General features: G+C 40.1%; 1 protein-coding gene across 7 annotated transcripts in view; it reads right to left on the bottom strand.

Annotated features, from left to right (window-relative positions):
• The window catches only part of SNX14 (sorting nexin 14), a 53,455-nt gene that overhangs the window by 20,486 nt on the left and 11,040 nt on the right, over positions 1-21,929 (bottom strand). For 4 of the 7 annotated variants that reach the window (XM_066547360.1, XM_066547364.1, XM_066547365.1 and 1 more), the window contains exons 6-16: positions 20,178-20,265; positions 16,470-16,554; positions 14,059-14,215; positions 13,707-13,782; positions 12,830-12,874; positions 12,667-12,747; positions 12,408-12,522; positions 11,861-12,016; positions 11,450-11,574; positions 10,331-10,389; positions 6,808-6,834 (exon numbers count right to left, since the gene is read on the bottom strand). In XM_066547360.1, the coding sequence (XP_066403457.1) occupies positions 6,808-6,834; positions 10,331-10,389; positions 11,450-11,574; positions 11,861-12,016; positions 12,408-12,522; positions 12,667-12,747; positions 12,830-12,874; positions 13,707-13,782; positions 14,059-14,215; positions 16,470-16,554; positions 20,178-20,265 (1,014 nt within the window). The remainder of the gene's footprint in view (positions 1-6,807; positions 6,835-10,330; positions 10,390-11,449; positions 11,575-11,860; positions 12,017-12,407; positions 12,523-12,666; positions 12,748-12,829; positions 12,875-13,706; positions 13,783-14,058; positions 14,216-16,469; positions 16,555-20,177; positions 20,266-21,929) is intronic. The other 3 variants (XM_066547361.1, XM_066547366.1, XM_066547363.1) reach the window with 2 other exon arrangements.

The following is a 21,929-nucleotide window of genomic DNA, read 5'->3' as shown; positions in this document are numbered from 1 at the left end:
TGGGGATGCCCATGAAAAAAAAAAGCCTGTAAGAAGTGCTTAATGGCATCATTAGATGACTCTCCTGTGTGGGCAGAGGCATAGACTGCTCCAGAAAAGGTATCTACGCTAACGTGAACGTATTTCTGCTGTCCAAATGACCGTATGTGTGTAACATCTGTTTGCCACAGTTCACAACTGTTCAACCCCCTAGGGTTTGTTCCCATACTCACTGTAGGGAGTGCATGTTGTTGGCAATTTGGGCATGTGGCCACAATCGCTTTGGCCTGTTCTCGAGTGATGTGAAACTGACGAACCAGGCCAGGTGCATTTTGGTGGAAAAGCTGGTGGCTGATTTTTGCCTGCTCAAAAACATTTGGGAGAGTGGCCATCACTGCAGGTGCAGCAAGGGCATCTGCCCTTCTGTTGCCTTCAGCGATAAATCCTGGCAAGTCGGTGTGTGACCTGACATGCATCACATAAAACAGTTGCTCCCAGTGAGTGACTAACTTTACAAGTTTTGAGAGCAATTCAAAAAGTGCGATGTTAGACACTTCTTGCAGTATTGCTTGATCTGCCCTGGACACTACTCCTGCCACATATGCAGAATCCGTAATCAGATTGAATGGTTCTGAGAACCTTTCAAAAGCCCTAACAACAGCAGCCAATTCAGCAACTTGAGGTGAACCTTCCACCTCAGCGATGTCCGTCTCCCAGTGCTGGGTTTGAGGATCCTTCCAAATCATAACAGACTTGTGGGACCTCCCGGACGCATCTGTAAATACAGTCAGAGCCTTTTTTAAAGGTCTCCTACTCAGAGCACTTCTCAATTTCAGAATAAATTGAACATCTTGTTGGAACATTTTGTGGGCAGGCCGGTGGACAGAAATTTGTCCTGAGTAGGAATCCAGAGCAAACTGCAACACTTCATTTTCTCAAAGCAATTGTTCCAATATTTGCATAGAATTTTGACCCGATTACAACTCAATTGGAATGTGAATGCACTCAAAGTCACATCCTGCTAACTCCCTGATTCGGGTCCGTGCTTTCCGGATAAGTTCTGCTACCAGCTCCTGAGGCTTTGTCATTCTCTTGGACCTTTTGTGACTGAGGAAAACCCATTCTATAATCAAGAGAGGGTCCCTCTTGTCTTGGCCCTTTTTAGGTGTGCCCTTCGCCTTAGGAGTTTGTTTTTCCTCCCACTGGAAAATGATTCCATGGAGGTGTGGCGACGTACCTAAGATGATAAATTTGAATGGCAGGTCAGGCCGGTATTGGTGGGCCTGTCTTGTGGACATTGCAATCTGAACCTTTTCTAGAGCTTTCCGTGCCGCTGGGGTAATAGACCTAGGAGCACCTGGGTCCTCTCCCCCTTTCAATAAATTGAAAAGAGGGGCAAGGTCTTCATTAGTCAGACCGAGCCATGGCCTTACCCAATTCAAAGACCCACACAACTTGTGGACATCCGCAAGAGTCTTGATCCTTGGATTGATTTCTAGTTTTTGAGGAACAATGGTCTTATTTCCAATTTCTAGGCCCAAATATTTCCAAGGTGGCATCTTTTGAATTTTCTTTTCCTGGAGCTCGAACCCTGCAACAATCAATGCATCGATCATTAGGTCAAGCACATGTGTGAGTAGATCATCATTGGGGGCACACACAAGGATATCATCCATATAATGATAGATGATGGCCTTTTCTGCAGCTGCTCGCACTGGGGAAAGCAGGGAAGAGACATACCACTTGCAGATAGCTGGGGAAACCTTCAGGCCCTGAGGGAGAACTGTCCAATGGTACCTTTTCATAGGGGCTTCCATGTTGATGGTGGGGACTGAGAATGCGAAACGCGGTGCATCATCAGGGTGTAGGGGAATATGGAAAAAACAATCTTTTATATCAATAACAGCTAATTTCCAATCCTGGGGAAGCATTGTTGGGGATGGCATACTAGGTTGGGAAGAGCCCATATCTTCAATGACATTATTAATTTGTCGGAGGTCATGGAGGAGCCGCCATCTCTTTTTGTCCCCTTTCTGAATGACAAACACCGGAGAGTTCCACGGGGACGTGGTCTCCACAGTGTGACCCTTTTTCAGTTGCTCTTCCACTAGCTCCTCAAGCGCCTTTATTTTTTGTTTACTGAGCGGCCACTGTTTCACCTCAACTGGTTTGTCTCTTTTCCACTTCAGTTTTTGGGTGGGGCACTGTTGTTCAATGACCGCTGTACAGGAATCCTGTGGAGAGTCTGGAATATCAATTGTGACACCCCACTGGGCCATTAAATCTCTCCCTAACAAAGGTTCCGAATAATCTAACACAAATGGACGGATATTTGCTAATTATCAGTTTGGTCCCTCTATTTGGATGATGCTTTTGGATTGTCTTGCCAATTGCAGACCTCCTACATGTTGAACATGACCAGCAACGTTTTGCAAAGGCCAATGTGCAGGCCAGTCTTGTACTGGGATCACTGTGCAGTCTGCACCCATGTCTACAAGCATCTCAATGCATTTTGACTCCCCACCCCCACTGACATTACACCATAATTTGGGTTTGTCTCTCCCAATAACTTGGACCCGGGCGACCGTGGGCCCTTGTTTTTCAGTGCCTTCAGGCAAAAATGGCACAGGGATAGTTTGTGCAACAATTTGACCTTTGGGAAGAAACAGGGGTGGGTGGAAACAGTGCAGCCCGAGAACGAATTGCTCAGGATCTGATGCTGTCATTCCTGGAGCAATTTCAATCTCATGCGGTATGTGTTTGGTATCCCCAATGACGATGTACTTACAACAAATTCGGTGCCAAGTACCCTTCTGTTCTGGATTGACAGAGACAAAATGCCAGTCCCTATCTTTCAGGTGGAGTGATTCTGTCAGCTGCAACCTGTAAGGCTCATTGACAGAAGACGTGGTTCACATAGGTTCACTTAAATCATAACAAAGGTTATTTTGTTGCATTTTTAACAGTGGACCAGCAGACGTGGTCTTCGAAGCATCTGCTTCACTTACAGAAATAGTAACATTACCGCAGCGCGCTTGGTTTGTTTTGCTTCCCTTATTCCCTTGGCCTGCTCTTTTTGTGTCTGCACGCCTGGCAGGCCATCACTCCACATTCAGTTTTTTTGTTGTTGTCGACCCCCTGGGAGTGTTTGTAATTTCCCTCCCGTGCCATTTCTAAATTCATCAAATTGCTTTTTCAGGGGGCACTGGCTACTCCAATGCCCAAGGCTGTGGCAAAGCAGGCATGGCTTTGTGGGGTCAACCATTGCTGGTCGTCGCTGCTGTCCAGGGTACTGCTGTGCTGAGGGAATGGGCACAGGGCTGGCAATGGTGACACGCTGAGGTGGTCTTGGCAGCAGCCTTGGTCTGGTGTCTTCAGCAACACTCATCAGAGGCACTTTGCTGTTACAGACTAGAAGCATATCTTTTAGTGTAGGGGGGGGGTTCGAGAGGAAGGCTCAAAATTGCCGCTCGACACTGTTCACTGGCATTTGTAAATGCCATTTCCTCTAAAACCTCTTCCCTTGCATTCTCTTTTTTAACTTGGATTTCAATGGCTCTAGTTAACCTTTCTACAAATTTCAGAAAAGGCTCGGATGGTAGCTGCTTGATCTTACTGTAGGGCTCAAAAGGCCCCTCAGGTTGAAGGGAAAAGAATGCTTTTTCAGCTGCTTCCTTTACCTTCTCCAGTGCTACTGCAGGAATTACAGTTGCTTGGATTGAGGGTGAAGACCACTGACCATCACCGAAGAGATGCTCAATGGTAATTGGCATGCCATTAGCATCTTTCACTGTGTTTGGATCAGCATGCAAGCCTGGGAGAGCCTCCTTTAACAGTTGTTTCCATGCTAATTCCCATAATTTGAATTCTGTAGATGTCATGAGGCATGAGAAAAGCTGTTTTAAATCATGCGGGACCACTACATTTCTACTCAATTCAGAATTTAAAAGGCCACGGAAATATGGACTGTGTGGACCATACTCCTTGTGGGATTTACAGATTTCTTTAATCAACTGTCATCCAAAGGAACTCCAATTAGCAGTTTGGGCTGCTCCCCCTTGGGCTGCAGGCTGATACAAAACAGGGGCCGAATGACAAAGTGGGACCCTGTATTGGGTCTGCAGCTTCCTGCCCTGTATCCCTTGAATTGGAATTATTGGGAGCACAGAAGCAGATTTGGGGACATGCAGTGGGCGTGCCCCCACCGAGGGAACCCGGGGAGGGGGCGGGGACACAATGGGAGCAGGGGGCGGAGACAGGGAGAAGGCAGGGGGCGGGGATACCATGGGAACATGGGGCGGAGACAGGGGTCTGGCAAGGGGCGGGGATACTGTGGGAACAGGGGGTGGGGACACCTGGTGATGTCACCTCAGCAGACGCCCCCTGGGAGGAGTAGAGGGACAGAGCTGAGGGTAAAGCAGGTAGGGGAGGGGGAGGGAAGGTGTCACGAGGAACAGGAGGAGAGGGGGATGGGGAAGGAATTTTGGGATGCTTAAGGAAATCTTGGGAAGAAGATGACCAGGTCTGGGAAGGTGCCACGTGGCATCCTCCATCTTGGGTACCCCCTAGACACTGGGGGCCATTTTGGGGATCACTGCTCTCCGAAAAGCTAACATGTGCTCTGGGATTTAGAGCGGGGGAAACAGGGTTTTGGGAAGTTTTCCACGAGACCTGGCCAGGGCCTTGTGGACAAGGGGACTCGGGCATTTTAATCTGTTCTGGGAGTTGACTTCCCAGTGCGTGAGCAGGATTTGCTCTCTTTAAAATACCAAGTTTTGGGGTAAGAGTTTTAGGGCTGGAAGGGGGGGACACAGGCAGAGCAGAGGTACATGGCTTAATATTTGGCTTTTTCTCCAATTCCCTTTGTTTGAGCAAAGCGGTCCGAATTTGTAAGCTCCAGAACACAAATTTAGCTGAGGATGTATTCCCAGACTGTCCCAAGGTTATCAATTCATGCCCTACTTTATCCCAAAATTGAATATTGTGGACTTCCTCAGGAGAAGTTTGTGGGAAGTGCAGAAAAAGCCACCTTATAAACTGTTTCAATTTTCCTTTAGAGAACTTTACATTTGCATTAACTAAAATTCCAATAATATGATAATACACTCCTTTTTGTGCTGTGCTTAATTTCGAGCCAGCCCATCTTAGATGTAAATGGCACTGAACAAATTCTCGCTGACCGAATACAAAACCAAAATCAGCTACCGATTTCTAAAAAAAAACCACGGTTAAAAGGCGATAACAGACGAAAGCTTTCACAATGCAGCTGTATACACTGCTTTTAAAACTGCCGCGGCAGCAGCAGGGAGTCGGGACCCGCCCCGGCCGCGTGGAGAGACAGACAAAGCCTCCCCCGCCCGCGAATGCAGCCCCCACGTGCGCCACGTGGCGAGCCGAAACCGGGGCCGCCCCGCGCCGCGTGTAGAGACAGACAAAGCCTCCCCCGCCCGGGAATGCAGCCGCCCCGCACTGAGAGCCGGGCACGCGGCGCTGCCGAGCCGGGGGGAGGGGCAGGCAGAGCTGTCCTGCTCCTCCGAGGCGACGCCAATTCTAAAAGCGGCTAAAACACGCTGCAGAGTTAAAGCTTTACAGGGAACCACCTTTAGCTCCGCAGGACTGCGCAGCCTAAAATGCAAAGAGCAAAAAGGAACTCGTCTTACGGCAAAGATGGATTTTTGAGCTTCTACCCCCCTCAAGGAGCAGAAATACTAAAAGAAATCGAAGCTGTTGCTGGCAAAGTCAGGCAGGCTGGTCTCTTCACTGAATAGGACCCCTTGGGCAGGAGGGGCTCCCCTATTCTCCCCTGGAAAATTCGCTCACCAGAAAGGAGCTGTTTTTCCAAAGGCGCAATGCGTTCCTTGAGGCTTTTTGTGGGTTCAGTCCCAAGTCTCTCTGGAGAACTGTGCAACCACAGCTCTTTCCAGTGGAAGCAAAGCTGCTGTAACGCTTTTCCAAGGTTCTGAGATTCCTTCTGAGGCTGCAGGTCCGTGCAGCCCGACGTTGGGCGCCAATATATTAAATATTAGATCCCGATGTTTCCGGGTGTGGGGGGGCCTGGCTTCTTCTGGCCCTCGCTGCTGGACCAAAGGCAGCAGCTGTGGTGTTTTCACCCCAGAGATACCTTTGGCCAGCTGGGTGCTGCAGCTGGGCACTCAGAACAAATCCAGGCAAAGTAGGAACTCAGTTTACCTTTGGTGGAAAAGGTTCAAGCAGCAGTGAAAAGGAGCGGGTTCTGTCATAGAGCCTTAGTCCAGAGTTTTATTGCAGCATGGTAGACCTCTGAATGTGGTAACAGCTCACAGACAGACACCCTGGCCGCATGGTCGCCTGTCCTTTTAAGCCCCGGGGACAGGGGGAGGGGAGGGACAGGTGAGGGCCAACCAGGTGGGAGGAGGGGAAGGCTCCAGGGAGATAGACACTTGGACAGGCCAATGAGCCCAGACCTGAGGAGCATCTGCCAACCACACGATGCCCTGCTGGAATGTTAAGACAGCTCTTAGGCAGGAGGGCAAAAGGGGGAGGGGGAAAGGTTGGCACACCTGAAGAGGTTGGGATAGGTAAAATAGGAAATCACACTGCAACAACAAACAATATTAATGTAATGCAAACATGTGATATTAGTGATTAAGCAATTTCTAAACACTTGTGAAAAGGACATGGGGCATAAAGCTTTTTGTGAGGAGCAATGCACCTCAGACCAGAGAAGACATTCATGTCTTTTACAAATAAAATGAACAGTTAATTACTGTTACAAAGGCTGTATGTTGAAGTCATGAGAGATGCAGCATAGCTAACACACAACATTGATTGAGTGTTAGATAGACTTACCGTAAGTCATCCAAACTCAGGCTACTTCTGCAACAACAGGCAAATAAATTACCTCAGAGCCCAGCAGGAAATCAAATTAAAACATAACCAAAACAACAAAAGAACCCAAACCAAACCAACATAATTGAATAGGCTTTGACCATCACCATGGGTTAAGAAAAGAGGTAGTAGAATTAGGAGTTCCTGACCTAGAACCCCAAGAAAGTGAAATGTGAACAGTATCTACTCATCATCACAAGTCTGGCCTTTGGATTTGAACCATCAGATATTGAAACTTTCAGGAGATTCAGCACAAGCAAACACAAATTAATGGATGCCAAATAGCCAGCTAACTTTTCCTGTAGCCTGTATTCAGAAGTCATGTAGGAATCAAGTTAATTTGGCCAATACAATGAAAAGGGTGTGTACACTTTGCGTAATAACACATGCTCTCTCCCCCTCTGTATTATTACAGTATATACATATATAATACAGTATAATATATGTATTAGGTATAGTAAGAGCCACTACTAAAAGTTAAAATTTTTAATATTTGTATTTCACAGGTTTTAAGAGCTGTCATGCATTTTTGACATTCTACATTCTACTGGTACATAGAACCAATGCCTCAGACATCAACCCAGTAATTTCAATCAAGATGTTTAAATGAATTAACTATAAACACTGTCACCACACACAGGATTTTAATTCATTGGAGCTACTGAATTCTGGACAAACTAACATGAGATAAAAACATTAAAATTTTAGATTTTGTTTTACAGAAGGATCTGATTGTCAGACATCTTACACTGCCTTTGGCTTTGTAAACTGTGAAACTGGAAATATAACCTAGCAGATTAGAAATGATGATGACTATTACATTACATAGAACTTTTCAGACTTAATTCCATGGGTTTTTCTCCTAACCACTCCCTGAAATTTTTGTTATCTTTTCTACATGGTCCTTTAACTTAAAAAATTATTTCATTTCACTGCTATTTAATATGAGAGACGAGGGTGCGTCTATTTGCATTAGTGGTTCTTGTCTGTAGAAAATTAAGACAGATATACAGAAATCTGGGAATTCATTCTACATAACAGCTTTTCTTTCTTTGTTAAGACTTTCAACACAGACTACATTTAAGTAATGTAGTAATGTATTATAAAGACATATAATGAGAGAGGGAGAGGGAACTCTTGTTGTCTCTTCCATGCTACCCAAATTAAGTTGGCAGAACTAGAACTCAAAACATCAGTTATCATAGGCCACACACATTAAATATTAGGTAAAAAAACATCAGTTACAGAGTTAAAACTCATGACAACCACAGTTAGTTATCAGGCTGTCAGAACAATCTCAATGTGACTTCTTTACACTCCAGAAACCCTTGGCACTGCCCACCTATTGCCTTTGCAGTTTTCATAGGACATTATTTGTCCTGTCTGCAAAAAGCTATGATTGTTCTGTACAGTTCAAAGAAGTGATTCAAACCAAAAATTACACAGATGTCACTTCTTCCTACTTTTCCATCTATATTTTCTAGAAACTCCAATTTTCTTGTCTTGCAGTAAGGGAAATGTTTCAACACATTACCCTAATGCACATTCCACTGGGATTTCATACCTACTTGATCTGGTTTTTTAACCAGCAGTATCTAAGCAATACACACACAGTACCCATAGCAAAGCACATCAAAAATATGGGAGACAAAACTCATCTCTTTGCATGTAATTACTTTCAAGTGGAACTAATGCTAGAATAAGAAAGATAAGGCAGGACAAAATAAATGGAGTAACATCTGGAAAAATTCTGTGCGAAACCTTGATTTTTCCCCACCCACTTGGAAGTGACTGTACACAATTCTGCAGAGGGAAATTCCAAAGCAACAGGCTAGAACCTCTGTTTCATGGAAATAATCACTGAGGCACCACTTCTGGAACACACAGTATCTTGTATTATAAATCAGCATATATACTGAGAGCATTCATATTGTTCTAAAATGTAAACCAGATACATTTTCAGTAAAGCTAAGGATGCTGTTTGAGAATATGCTGCAACAGCTGCCAAAATTTGTTTATTTTGTAGCCAGAGATGCATTTCAAAAACTCCAGGCAGCAATGGCTTGTAACTTCCCCCTGTCTGTTTTTAAAAGCCAAGCACCAAAGAGGTGACCTACATGTTTTCATATTTTAACTAGGTTTAAGAAAAGTATGACAGAATACTTCTAATCCCTGACATGAATAATTTGGGGGAAGAAACCAGAAGGCAGATTTAAAGGTCTAGGTGAAACCCCAGAGCCATCCTCAACAGAAGCTGAAGTGTCTTTAAGGTCATCCTACAAGGAGTACCATATGTAGGAAAGGAATGCAGTTTGGGCTAGCTGCCTTCATCCCATGCCTCTTTGTTAAGACACAGAAGTTTGCCAGCACCACTATGAGACAGCACTACACCATAGCTCCAGTCCTGGACCTACAAAAACTATAAAGACTACATAAAAGATGTCACCCATGGAGACATAACAAAGACAACAATCATCCCATTTTTGAAGAACAGGAGCAGGGAAGAAAGGTATGTGCCAGTAATACAAATCTCACAGTGGGCTGTGAAAGAGGAGTTTACTGTCAGGTCTAACTCTAATGAAAGCAGAAAAGGTTAAGTGAATGACTGTTACTCCTCTGGAAGAGGACAAGCATTAGCATTTTCCAGAGTACCATGGATCTTACTTCATATCAAGAAAGAAAGCATCTTCTGATGTTTTCCCTTCTTTTGGCCAGGCCAGAAAAGAAATTCATTTGGGCTAGTCCACAACTGTCAGAGCCATCCAACATAAAGTGAAACACAAGAAATTCTGAGACCTCAAGGTTTATCAACCTAGCCCAAGCCACAGTGGAAGATCACCCATCCCCACCACAGGAGAGGCTCTTTTCCTCCACAGGCTATAAGGAGCCTGAAGGGGCTCTGGACCATAAGTAAGGAGCCTGAAGGAGGTCTCGACTATAAGAATATGGCCCAAGCCCAGAAACAAGGCTTCTGATGCTGCATTTCTGCAATGGAGTGGGGGAACAGAAAACACATTCGATCTAGGAGAAGTGGCAAACCTTCCTTGTGACAGTAAGAGGAGATTCCCATCAAATAACCAGACTGGTTTGGCATGGGTACACTATACCTATCCCTATAACATGTGAAGAAGATACAGCTTGGCACCACTAAAACGCTATTACATGTACACAGCCAATTAAATCATCACTTGATTTTCACATAATCTCATTCTCACTGCTTATTTTTTTTCCCTTCCCTCTTCTCAAATATTGAGGTCTGAATCACATTCTGAATTCCTGAATGTAAAATACTTCAAGAGAAGAGACATCTTGTATAATACTGCTTGCATCTTTAGTATGTAATTTGTTCACTTAAAAACAAAAAAGTAGAGCTAAAAATTTAGTCAAATTAATATCAGGCAATAACAAAATTCTTACAGTTTCATATTTTGATGTTTTAAATTAAAAATCAAAGAAAACCACTTAAAAGTTCTACCATACCTACCTGTTAAACTTCGAATTGCGGGTTGGTGACTCTGCTCCTCTTAAAAGGTGTCTGAAGTACTGTAGCAGACAGATAAGGTATCAAAGGAAACACTGGATTAATTGAGGTAAAGGCTACTGTGCAACAATATTGCAAAATTCAGGAAATGAGAACTGAAGGAAAATCCAAACTGACTATAATCTAGCAGTTAGAATTTTAATCTGGAAAAGGACAGACCATACAATAATCAATACATGAGACGACGACTACTTACTTAACCTTACATAATCATGAGATTAAAACCACAAAAGCAGAAATAAAAATTAAATTAAACACCAAAATCCATGTCTTCTCCTTGTTAAAAAATCAAGCCTTTTGAAGCATTACATCTATCATGTGAGAGATGACCATCAAAGCCATTTTTGAGAAATGTTCTTTTTATCAATGCCAAGTAAGGCAAGTACCCTGGACAAATCAATATATTCTGCCTCAAATAAATGCAAGAAGCTTAACACACCACCTGACTTACACACATAAACTTCTGAAAGGAACATGAATTCAGACTCACTCCTGTGATTAAAGTGTGTCCTACTAGAAGGCCTTAGGCAGATAAAGTCAACCCTGTGCGGGGAATTCTTAAGGTGGCATTTAGAACCCAATCTCACAACAATCTTAAATACCCTGTGAATTGCATTGAGTGATCTTCTTGAAAACAAACACCAGACTTTTAGCTGCAGGAATGCATAATGCTGAAAAAACCTAAATACAACTTTTGTATCTTTAAATATCGTTATATTATTAAAAGTAAATAAGGAGATTGAGTTCTACATCTATCAGGCAGATTATTTTAGCACCAAATTTGCAATCATAAAGACAGGGTGGAGAGGATTTTGGAATAGCTGTGATATACACAAAATATTACATCAAAACCAAAAAATTTTCCTTTTATTCTGTGATTATGTGTTGGACTAGAATGAATTTTATTTTCCTACTGAGAATGGTCCAGCCCTAGAATGTCAACTGAAGTGGAAAATGAAACCATATTTTTCAGTTCCACATACACGAGACTGTTGTAAATAGCGTACCCTAAAAAAATACAATCTCACTTTAAAGACTACTCTTCCAATCTTTCATGCTTACCTCATCACTGTGACAGAACATGGGAGTAAAAACATTCTCGAGCAGAGACAGGACGTGCTCATAAGCTTCAAAGAGACAGCGCATAGTTTGAAGTTTCACAACATCCTTATATGGACCTTCAGCAACTATTAAAAAAAATTTAAGTATGAATAGAGAGAGATATACATAAGGCATATAAAGTTTATGTTTTCTCCTGGTCAGAGTTTGTGTTATTTTGCAAGCTACTCCAAGTTTTATAAATAAAAATATAAATAAATTGACAAAACAAGGACTAAGCACAATATAGCACAGCAATAATTTATAAAACTGGCAAAAAGAAGTGTGATGAAATTCAACAAAATTTCTTTTCACTTTATTACAGAACGTTGTTTAAATTTCAATGTACATTATTCTTTTTGAATTCCAACTTACTTCTTTGAATCTCTTCCACAATGAACGGGTCAAATCTAATCTTGTCAATGCTTTCATCCAAACAGTACGTTTTATAAATTTTCTGTACTTCGTCATGAAGAGACATCTTTTCAGTATCTGATAGTTCTGGTCTCAAAATTCGGTCATTGAATTCCTCTGAGAAATAAAGGAAAGAAAAAAGCATTTCTTGATCAACTTGGCAAACAAATAACATCTTGAAGCACCCTATAACATCAACTAATTTTCCAGTAGGTAAGTAATTTGCAAAACTTCAAAATTAAAAGAAACATAAGACAACCCAAAATCTGAGGTAATAAGGCAGCTGCCTTCATACTAACTATAATTCAGATCTGTTCATAAAGTTATTACCAAAAATATATTGCAATTAGAAGAAATTATTCCTTATCACAGAAAGGATAAATTCATGAGGTTGTTCCTGGCATATGAATGATTTTTTCTTCCTAAATTACCCAGACGCAAATTGCAGTGTTCCATTAGAATGATTTCCATATCATCAAGTAACATCAGCACATGTCTGTAATCTTACCCACAGCCAGGCAGAACTGCAGCACATGGACAGCCCCTTCCTGTTTCAGGAAGTTCATAAACCGAAATAAAAGGTCCTGCTGATCTCTGATCTCCTTTAGCTCCAGTTTCAGTACCTGAGTAGGTTAAAAATGCAGTAAGCCAACTTTCAAACTTGCAGTCAGCACATAAATAACACAAAGAGCTGTAGAACAAAATCAGCAAGTAAAGTAAAACACTTATTCAAAACAGGAAAGGAAATAAATGTTGCCTTTGCTTACAGATGGCTTTTTATTTCTTGGCTCAGCAAATTTCTGAAGGAATGGAACCAATGAAGAAGTAGGCTCAGTTGCTATCTCAGGCTGCAGAAAAAAATGACAACTGGGTAAGAAAGCTTCTTTCATGGGTGATCAAAATGCCACTTTTAACTTTGTCAGTACTCACTGGACTATCATCAATGAAGATCAGCAGTAAATGATTGACAGTATCCTGCAAGAAACACAACACAATAAATAAGATTATTATTAAAGAAACTCAACAAAATAGATTAAAATAATTTCAATGCTATGTTTTACCCACATTTAAACATGAGTATATTAATACTTTTAAAAAAGCAAAGCCTGGCAATACACATTTGAGAACTGACCTTCAACGGTCTTAAGTTTTTACAAGTCAGGGAATTTCTGAAAAGACCTGCACAGAAATATTCTTTACCCAGTGGAAGAAAGACTAAAAACACTTTGGAGGCCTAAGTGCAGATCTAACAAACTAGTAATACTTCCACCCTACAGTACTTTCTGCTTGCAGCCAGGTGACGCCTGCATAAGCACTGCCATTCTGCCTATTAAATACATGCATATATGAAAACAAGGATGGCAGTGTTGCAGCTTCAGAAATAAATGCCCCCTGATTTGCAGAATTGAGGGGAAAAAATTGATTTCAATACAGTTGCAAAAAAAGCTGGTTACTAAGACTATAAAGATCCACAGAGCTAGAGTCCAAGTAATCAAGCCCTTTTAAATGTAGCAATAGTAACTTGTAGATGTTTACATTTAGCACAGCATCCTCCCATTTGACAGCAGTTGTAATCCTTCACTGAAAAATACATTCTTAAGAGACCACACCAATACTGTTATTTCAGTCAGTTCAGTGAGTTAATTCATATGAACAAACAAAAAAATTGGCCACAATATTTCTTTTTCTTTTATATAGTCAAATGGACAGCAAGTCATTGCACATAATTTGCTTTACCACAACATACTTAGTAGGTAAACAGTAATTTTGAATAAATTAAGATTATTCTTGTGCTCCAAAGTCTTACAGGGTCAGCTAAGAAATCCATTGAGGGAAGGAAAACTGAACCTGGGAGAATCTCTCTAATCAGAAGGGCCAGGGATCTGAAAAGAAAATAGAAGAAAGAAAATAAAAATCCAAAGCAATATTAGATTACATCAATTTCTAAGTGAAGTTTCCAATTCTGTCATAAACTACTGGGAAATATTTCAGGATTTAATAATACCATAAGCAAGATATTTTAAAGACAAATGCAAAAAAAAAACATAAAAAAGGGGTAAGAAGGAAGATGACTGTGAAGTTCATTCTTTAACTTTCCAAAATGATTGTACTACATAATATGGAAACACTTTAAACACAATTCTAAGTAATTTATATACCTGCACTCTGTTGACTTTGGGGGCAAAATATAAGGAAAAAGAAGTTCAGTAAGTTTTCTCAAGTAGTGAAGTTCATCTCTTCTGCTTCTCAAAGCAACATGCAGTTCTGGTCCATATTCTTCTAAAGCAGCTTGCTGCAAAAATTCTGCATTTTTTACTGAAAGTAAGAAACAGCGTTACAGAGTTGCTTTAGCTTTTTCTTACTGGTAAACAAAAGGCAATTGGTTGTTTGAGCTAAAAAGTTAGTATTTGTAGTACACACACAACTGCCAAAGGGATAAAATGGTGAAACTTTATAAAAGAACCTTGGCTTAGACTTTGAAGCCATGCTATATAAAAATAAAACCTCACACTGAAATAAGAATTCCTTCACCAAACAATTGCAGTTTGCATAGTATCCAGAATGCTTTCTCATTTATCATTATATATAAATATATATAAAATAATATAAACTTTTAGTTATACATTCAGTTTATACATATATATATAAACTAAATATAAAAACTCAGCATCTGGATTCTCAAAAAAACTGCATCGTGCAAAGTCTGCCTCTAATTGCCTTTTTCCTGACCTTCTTCATGATCTCCATTTTTTTGGCCTATGACACAATTTGAAATCAACGTAAACTTTTACTCAATCCTGTAGTATCTGTTTCCTCCTTAGAACACTTAAAAACAAATGTGAAGGAGCATACATTTTAAACACAGGGTGAATGAAGCCAAAACCTGCAGGAGGATCTGCTAGAGTACTGCCTCTTAAATTACAGTGGAATTGAAAGAATACGTTTTTATCAGATTAAAAACTACAGATATTAATTAGAAGCAACAATGTTACATTTCTTCAGATCACTTCAAAGGCAAGAACTGAGCTGCTATAAATCACACCTAGCTGAACTAGCAATGTGGCAGAGCCTCATGTCAACACCACCACCAGGCATAGTGAGGTATGTAATATATTCCTCAGCTACCCTCAAAGTTAAAGCTTATTCCCAGCAAATGAGAGAAACCTGCTGGCTTGGCCTTCACAGCCAAACCCATGAGTGGTATCAGCTGACAGAGAGGATGTAGGAATATACATCACCTGGTAAATCTGCCTAGCTGGTGTCACTAAAAGCAGAGAGAAGGAATGCACCCTCTAGCGAGGGCAGGTAATGAATTGTGGAGGTGTCTGTGCAAATAGGAATTACTAAGAGAGGTAAGGGTAACAAGAGCAGGAGAAAAGGAAATACCTCCTAAAAGCAATCCACTTGAAAAGGATTTAGAAAATAAGGAGAAAAGGTTAGGCTCAACTAGGAACCAAAGCAGGGTCTGAAAGCTGCCTCTGAACCACATATCGTGGTAGCTGCTTTAGCAATGTTTACTAGAAAGTGCTACTAAAAGTAATTTTCAGTTGCTACTTCACATATCTACCCTTAGGAAACAAGTCTTTTTTTGTTTAAACACTGAGAAAAAATGGCTATATTTACAATTAAATACATTTGTACATTTAAAATACATTGTTGTACGTTTAAAATACAGTTCTTTACTGCTAAAGAAAAGTGTTTCCAACTCCTTGGAAGAAATCAAAGGAAACATGAAATTTGGCATAAACAGCACTGCAAGATTATCTATCTTGAAATTGCTGTTGTGCCATGAAAGACATCCAACATGATTAAACTATGTCTCATTACTCATCTTAACCATTAACACTACTCACAGGACCAATAGCATGTATTTATGGATATCAAGCAGACTTTTGGAGGGAAAGAAGTTCATGACTCCAGTTAAAGTAAACATCAACACTTAAAAACTGAATGAAACCACATTTAGTAGATACAGCACTGTGGAACACAGCCAGTGAAAAAATAATAACAACAGCAAGTGCTTCCAAGTATTTCTTCTATGTGTAGTTTAAATATAACTTTTACATTAGGCTTGTGAAGATACTCTTATCTTGGATAATAAATATGCTTTTGCTCAAAGTCTCTCCATGGCTTTTCAAAGTATTACAACTTCACTAATGCAGATTTCAAATCATTCTACCTACAAGAGCTATGAGGTACAGTGCACAGATGTACAAATCCCTTCATCTACAACTGCTCATCTGGAACATAAAGGAAACGCTTCAAGAAGCATTCCTAAATGATCTTGATTGCTCTAAATAGACAAAACCCATATTCCTGTTCACCCCTGTACAGAGAGAGAAATTTTGTATTTTTATTGTGGGGCAATAACGATCAAAACAGATAATACAATTATGTACTTTTTCCCTATTTGCCTTCGCGACCACCAGAAGAAAAATGCAAAAGGATCTCATTTTTAAAAAAAGAGGCCATAAGGATAAAAAGACGAAGTAATATAATCTCAAACATGCATAAAAGAATATTCATACTTGGCCTTTGAAACTGACAACATATTAAGTCTTGACATTACCTTTTTGCCTGGCCTTGGCTATTACTTCAATGTGTTTCATTGCTGCCTTGAGCATCTTCTTCGTTACAACCGTTGGAATGTCCACCTAAAGAATAATTTCGAAATCAAACCAAAACTGTTCTATTGCCCCCCAAAATTTATTACAGACAACCATCAAACAGTAATTTGCTTATATGTTCTGGTTTGAACCATAAAATGAACCATTAAGAAATAATCAAAAATTCTCTAGGTGCGCTTACAGTGTCCTCATTCTTCTGCCAAGGTATATAAAAACACACAGAACTAAATGCCATAAACAACACAGTTAATACATTTATTGCCAACTCATTCCCATTATGATTTTTTCATTGCAATAAATAAAACAAGGCAGTGTGACTTTTGAGTCACAGTAGATGAAGCCCAGCTCCATGGGACGATTTGACCACCAACAAAAGGATCAAGTTAACTATGCTCTGCTTCTAGCACCTGCATGCCTTAACACTCTGCAGTCATGTCCACAAGGACTAAAACCAAAGAGAAACCTTCCTACGCACAGGCAGAAAAAAATGTCACCCCTCATGTGACAGAACCAAAAGAGAATTTGAGTTACACAGTCAAAAGACCATTAGTGCCAAAACCAAAACCATGTGATCATGAGCCAAACAAAAAACATGTATGATTTAATAAAGGACTGTATTAGGGTCCTGCATTTCTATTTTCTTTGGTGGCTACAAAAATGGAAGGAGAACAATTCAGGCACAAATGACTTTGGGTTGCCTTAGCCCTGCTCCAAACAGGCTCTGATCACAGTGCTCATGGCTGTATCCAAACTGGTGCTGAAAACCTCCTGAGTTGAACACAGTCATCTCCTCCAGCACCAGGGTGGCTCTCCTGTTGAACCTGCTCCACTTTCTTGTAAAGAAGAGCCCAAAACTGGATTAGTATCCTAGATGCCAACCAAAGAGCATCCAGTGAAGGCAGATAATCACTTCCTTGATTTTATCTCCTCCTGTCATTACAGCCCAAGATGCTGCTGGTGTTTTAAGCTGCCACTGATGGCTCATATTCAGCTCACAGCCTACTATGGGCCCAGGTCCTTTGCAGCAAGCACAGCTTCTCCCTGAAGCCAGTCAGTCCCCAGCCTGTACAGTTTCGAGGAATTCTTTATCACCTGCAACAGTTTTCACAGAAATTCATCTAGAAGGTGTTTACACTTTGCATACTCTTTATTTTAAACAAGAGACACCTTAGAGATGCAAAAACATACACCTGTAAGTGTTCAAAATCTAACAATTCCAAACAAGTTTCTTTCCTAATGGAGGAATCCCTCCTTGATACAGCATCTTGCCAGACAAGAAAGAGACAATGCAATTGCAAAGGCCACCAGAGCCAAGAGAAAAGTTGGTGGTTTTTTATTCAATTGTACAAGGAGAATATTGCATATTCCTGCACACTCCCCTATAATATTTGAGGTGCACAGCTATGACCTGACCTGGCCCGCCCCGACAAGCCAGTATAATTGACTGGAGCTGCCTAAAAGTAAGGTCAGCTCCTGTTTACAAGCACAAAAGGACAAGCTTCTGCTTATCAATGGAAAACCCTGTCTTTTGTGCTTCACATTCCAACAGTAAATTCTAGAAATTAAGTTTCTTATGGCATATAAGGATAGGGCAGTGTTTCTTCCTGCAGAGGTACTCAAAGAGCACAGACAAAGGACTTGTTATCAACTCTGCAGCAGACACTGTGAACTTTTGTCAAAAACGTCAATCAGATGCAAGGTTATCTATACCACCCCCTACTAAGGCATGGTATAACTCTACCCTTTCCCTTCAAAATCCATAACCAATCCAAAAATGGCCTCAGCAAGGAAAATCCAGATTTGAAATATTTCAGCATACATATTAGAGTTGACTGGCCTGAAGTGCTTCTAACTTAATTCAACAACCATGCTTCGACCTAGGCAGCTTTAAACGGAAAACAAAAGCATTCCTTTCATTAAAGCAATTTGTAATTTTAAGTCTCAATTCAAAAGTAGAATATTGTTTGGCAAAAAAATTATAAAGATATAATCTAAAAAAATGGAAAAAGCCTGTGTTTTCTTACACAATTCTTCCTTAATTTAAACATTTTATCTCTATTAGCTAGAACTATTGCTTTCAAGCATTTAATAATAAATCCAAAACAGAGTACAGCTGCTTGGCAAGATATACAACTATTTTATTTTTCAAATGATGATGATGAATTTCTCCTCCGTGTATGTATTTCTGTGATGAACTTTATTTTGTAGGTCTCCTGACAGTGCTTAATACTGGCATATGTCTTGATTGTTTGTTGCACATACTGCCTACCCAGAGAACTGAAGAGACTACATTTAAATCCTCACCATCAAAGGCAGAGATTGTAAATTAGCACTCTACTTCAAGGTGCTGTAAACTCACTTGAGATATCCCAATCAATGGCCCATTACATGATCAATACAGGAGACATGGTCACTTTCTGAGTCAACAATGGATCCATGCACAATGCAACTAACACCAGCAAGTATTACAACTCCAAATTAAATTTTAAGACCTTGGTTTAGATTTTCACTTTGAAGCTTTACTCCACTTTCACACCTCCATACAATGTCTGTGCTACACAGACATTTCCTCATCTTCTCCCGTGTCCATTTTAAAAAGTAACATGCCTGATTTAGAGTAAACAAGAAAGTCATCTGGATTTGATATGTGAGAAGGAGAGAATCGCACTGTTAATAAGTCATGACAGGGTACGTGTACAACTTGTAGCTCAGAAAAAATGCTGTTAGTAAGGAGGGGGGAAAAAGACACATATTTATGGTAGTGGCTCCAACAGAGAGGCCAGCACTGACTAATTCTGGAAATTGAGTTAGCAACACTTTATGCTCAGAACAGCCAAATAGTTAGAAGCAGTTCCTGTGAAACAGGCTTGGAGCACTTTACCAGGAAATAGCTGTGCTGTTAAAAAGAGAGCACGCAGAAAAAAAGGATATGCTAATAGATTAAACACATCAAATAAAAAGTATGTGCTAATAGATTAAACACGGCAAATAAAAACATTTAACCTTTAGCACTCAAAATGCCCCCGAAGAACTGCATTAATGTAAGAACCACATCTGTTTTAATTCTTACAGTAACCTGGTCACCTAATGACAGTCTATTCTTTATAGACAATGTAAGGGCCTTGTTTGCATTTTAAGAAGACAAGCAAGCAGAAGCTATAACACAGCTCACCATTTCCTGGTAGGTTTTTTTCACTAATTCTCAAAATGGTTTCCACTTGGATTAAGTCAGCAAAAGACAGCTAAAAGATCACAAGGTTTTAATAATGCCTTGCACTGGTGTAATAAATATATCCATTTGCAAGAACTGGGAAAAGGTTTGAGTCACAAGGGACCTTCACATATCACTTATTCCAATCCCCTGCCATGGCAGGGACATCTTTCACTGGAACAGGTTGCTCAAAGCCATATTCAACACAATGCTGAACACTTCAAATGACGAATCTTCAGAGATGGTTTAACACTAGGAAGGGAATAAGTTCCAGAAAGATGGGGCAGAGACCACAAAGAAATAACTTGGATGGTTAGAAACAACCTACAACATAGGGCTGACTTTGGAATCACAATTAAAAAAAATAAAGAACTCACAAGAGATGGATATTAATTAATTCTGATGGAAAACCAAGACTAATACCTTTAAGTCACCTTACCTTGTGAATTCTCCGAACTAAGACAGATGCAAAAAACCGTAGCGTCCCTCTCAGTTCATCCACTGAGGACTCATCATCAGTAATATTTCTGCAGTGTTTCAAAGCATGGCATATGAGAAAACAGAATAAAATAAATTTCTATTAATCCAACCACAATACATTTGGCACTATTAAAAGCATAAGAGCATTCAACAGTGATACTTCAGCTGAATGAACTGAAATGAAAGCTACCAGAGAGTCAGCAGTCTTTTGTCTGAGGAAAATACACAGCATTCCCACAATGTCTCTCCGCACAACAGCTTAAGAAAAATGTCAGGAAATTGTAATGATATACCAATTCCTGCTATCATATACTATCTGCACAATTTTGACTGAGTAAAATCTAACCTAGTTTCTACATATGGAAACACATCCAAACTCAACAGTATAAAGGAAATTGAAATTATTTAAAGTGGCTTCTGCTTGGAAGCAAAGAAGAATTTAAATAGATTTCCAAATCGCTATGTCAAAATATCATCCAAACTTTTAATCCGGCTTGCCAGTTTCCATCCACTGCAATAAAATATGTTCAGTGAAAACTCACAGTAAAAATAATTAAATGTGATTCAGGAAGAAAAATACCTAAATCCATTACTTTTTTGGAAAATTGAATGAAAACAGGAAATACACTAAGTCTGAGATGAAGAAACTGCATCTAAACTGAGTGGAAAAAGATCACAATGCCAGCATACCACAAAATGCAAGCAAAAACCAAAAATCTATCTGTTATTAATATGAACTTCAGAGCATGACTAACATATTGGTAAAACTGAACTATAACAGCTGAATAATGACAAAATAAAGGAAGTTGCATCCAGTTTTAACTAATGATCATATGCAAGAACCATCACACGTTTTGGTGATAAATTAGTGTAGTAAGTAGAAATATTACTTTCATTATAAAAGAACACTACAAGCAAGAACAGGACATTTAAAAATAATTTCTAAAATTATGTATAAAACATTTTATATTATTCACTATCCAACTTTTAAAGCACTTTTAACCTGGGTTACAGAACATTCAAAGGCATGTTGATGATGAACAATCAGGTAAATATACTAGAGATACCAGTGACCTGAGAGTCAAAGTATGTAACTAATTGCACGAGAAAAGAAAACACCTCAAAGACAGCAGCCTGGCACAAGAAACACAATTATCCTCCAACTGCTAATCACATGCAGATAAGAACACTGTAGGGGAAAGTTTGGTTTAAGATCAGCAGCTGATATTTTATAAGCAATATGGTTAGAAAATACCCACATTGTCAAAGGGATTAGCATTGCCAAGGAGTTAGCAAACCGACTGCATTAAGGTATTACTAGCATTTGACAGACAGGAAGATAAATGAAGTAATTTGGACCAAGAAGTTGTTATTTTATTGACAGTTGGATAACCAGTATCTTGGCTAGCTCAACTTGGACACAACCTTATGCCACATATTCTCACAACAGATTTGCAGAGACATTCTTTTAATCACCAGCAGACTGAAGACTGGCGAAAAAAACATCATGAACCTGTAAAATGTCAAATCTCCAGTGATTCAGGGGAAAGTCCAAATAACCCTCTTGGAAACATTTTAAAAGCTGGCTGTGTTTTCCCAGAACTTTAGGAATATCAACTGTAAACAGTTACAGAGTCTAATGTCTCAAGAGAGATACACCCAACTGCTATTGCACGCAAAGCCTTACGGGATCCACTGATAAATGAAAATC

This window comes from Molothrus aeneus, chromosome 3 (genome assembly GCF_037042795.1).
Source record: "Molothrus aeneus isolate 106 chromosome 3, BPBGC_Maene_1.0, whole genome shotgun sequence".
Classification (NCBI taxonomy): domain Eukaryota; kingdom Metazoa; phylum Chordata; class Aves; order Passeriformes; family Icteridae; genus Molothrus; species Molothrus aeneus.
Note: the sequence above shows the minus strand (reverse complement) of the source record. Positions and strands in the feature narration are given on the sequence as shown.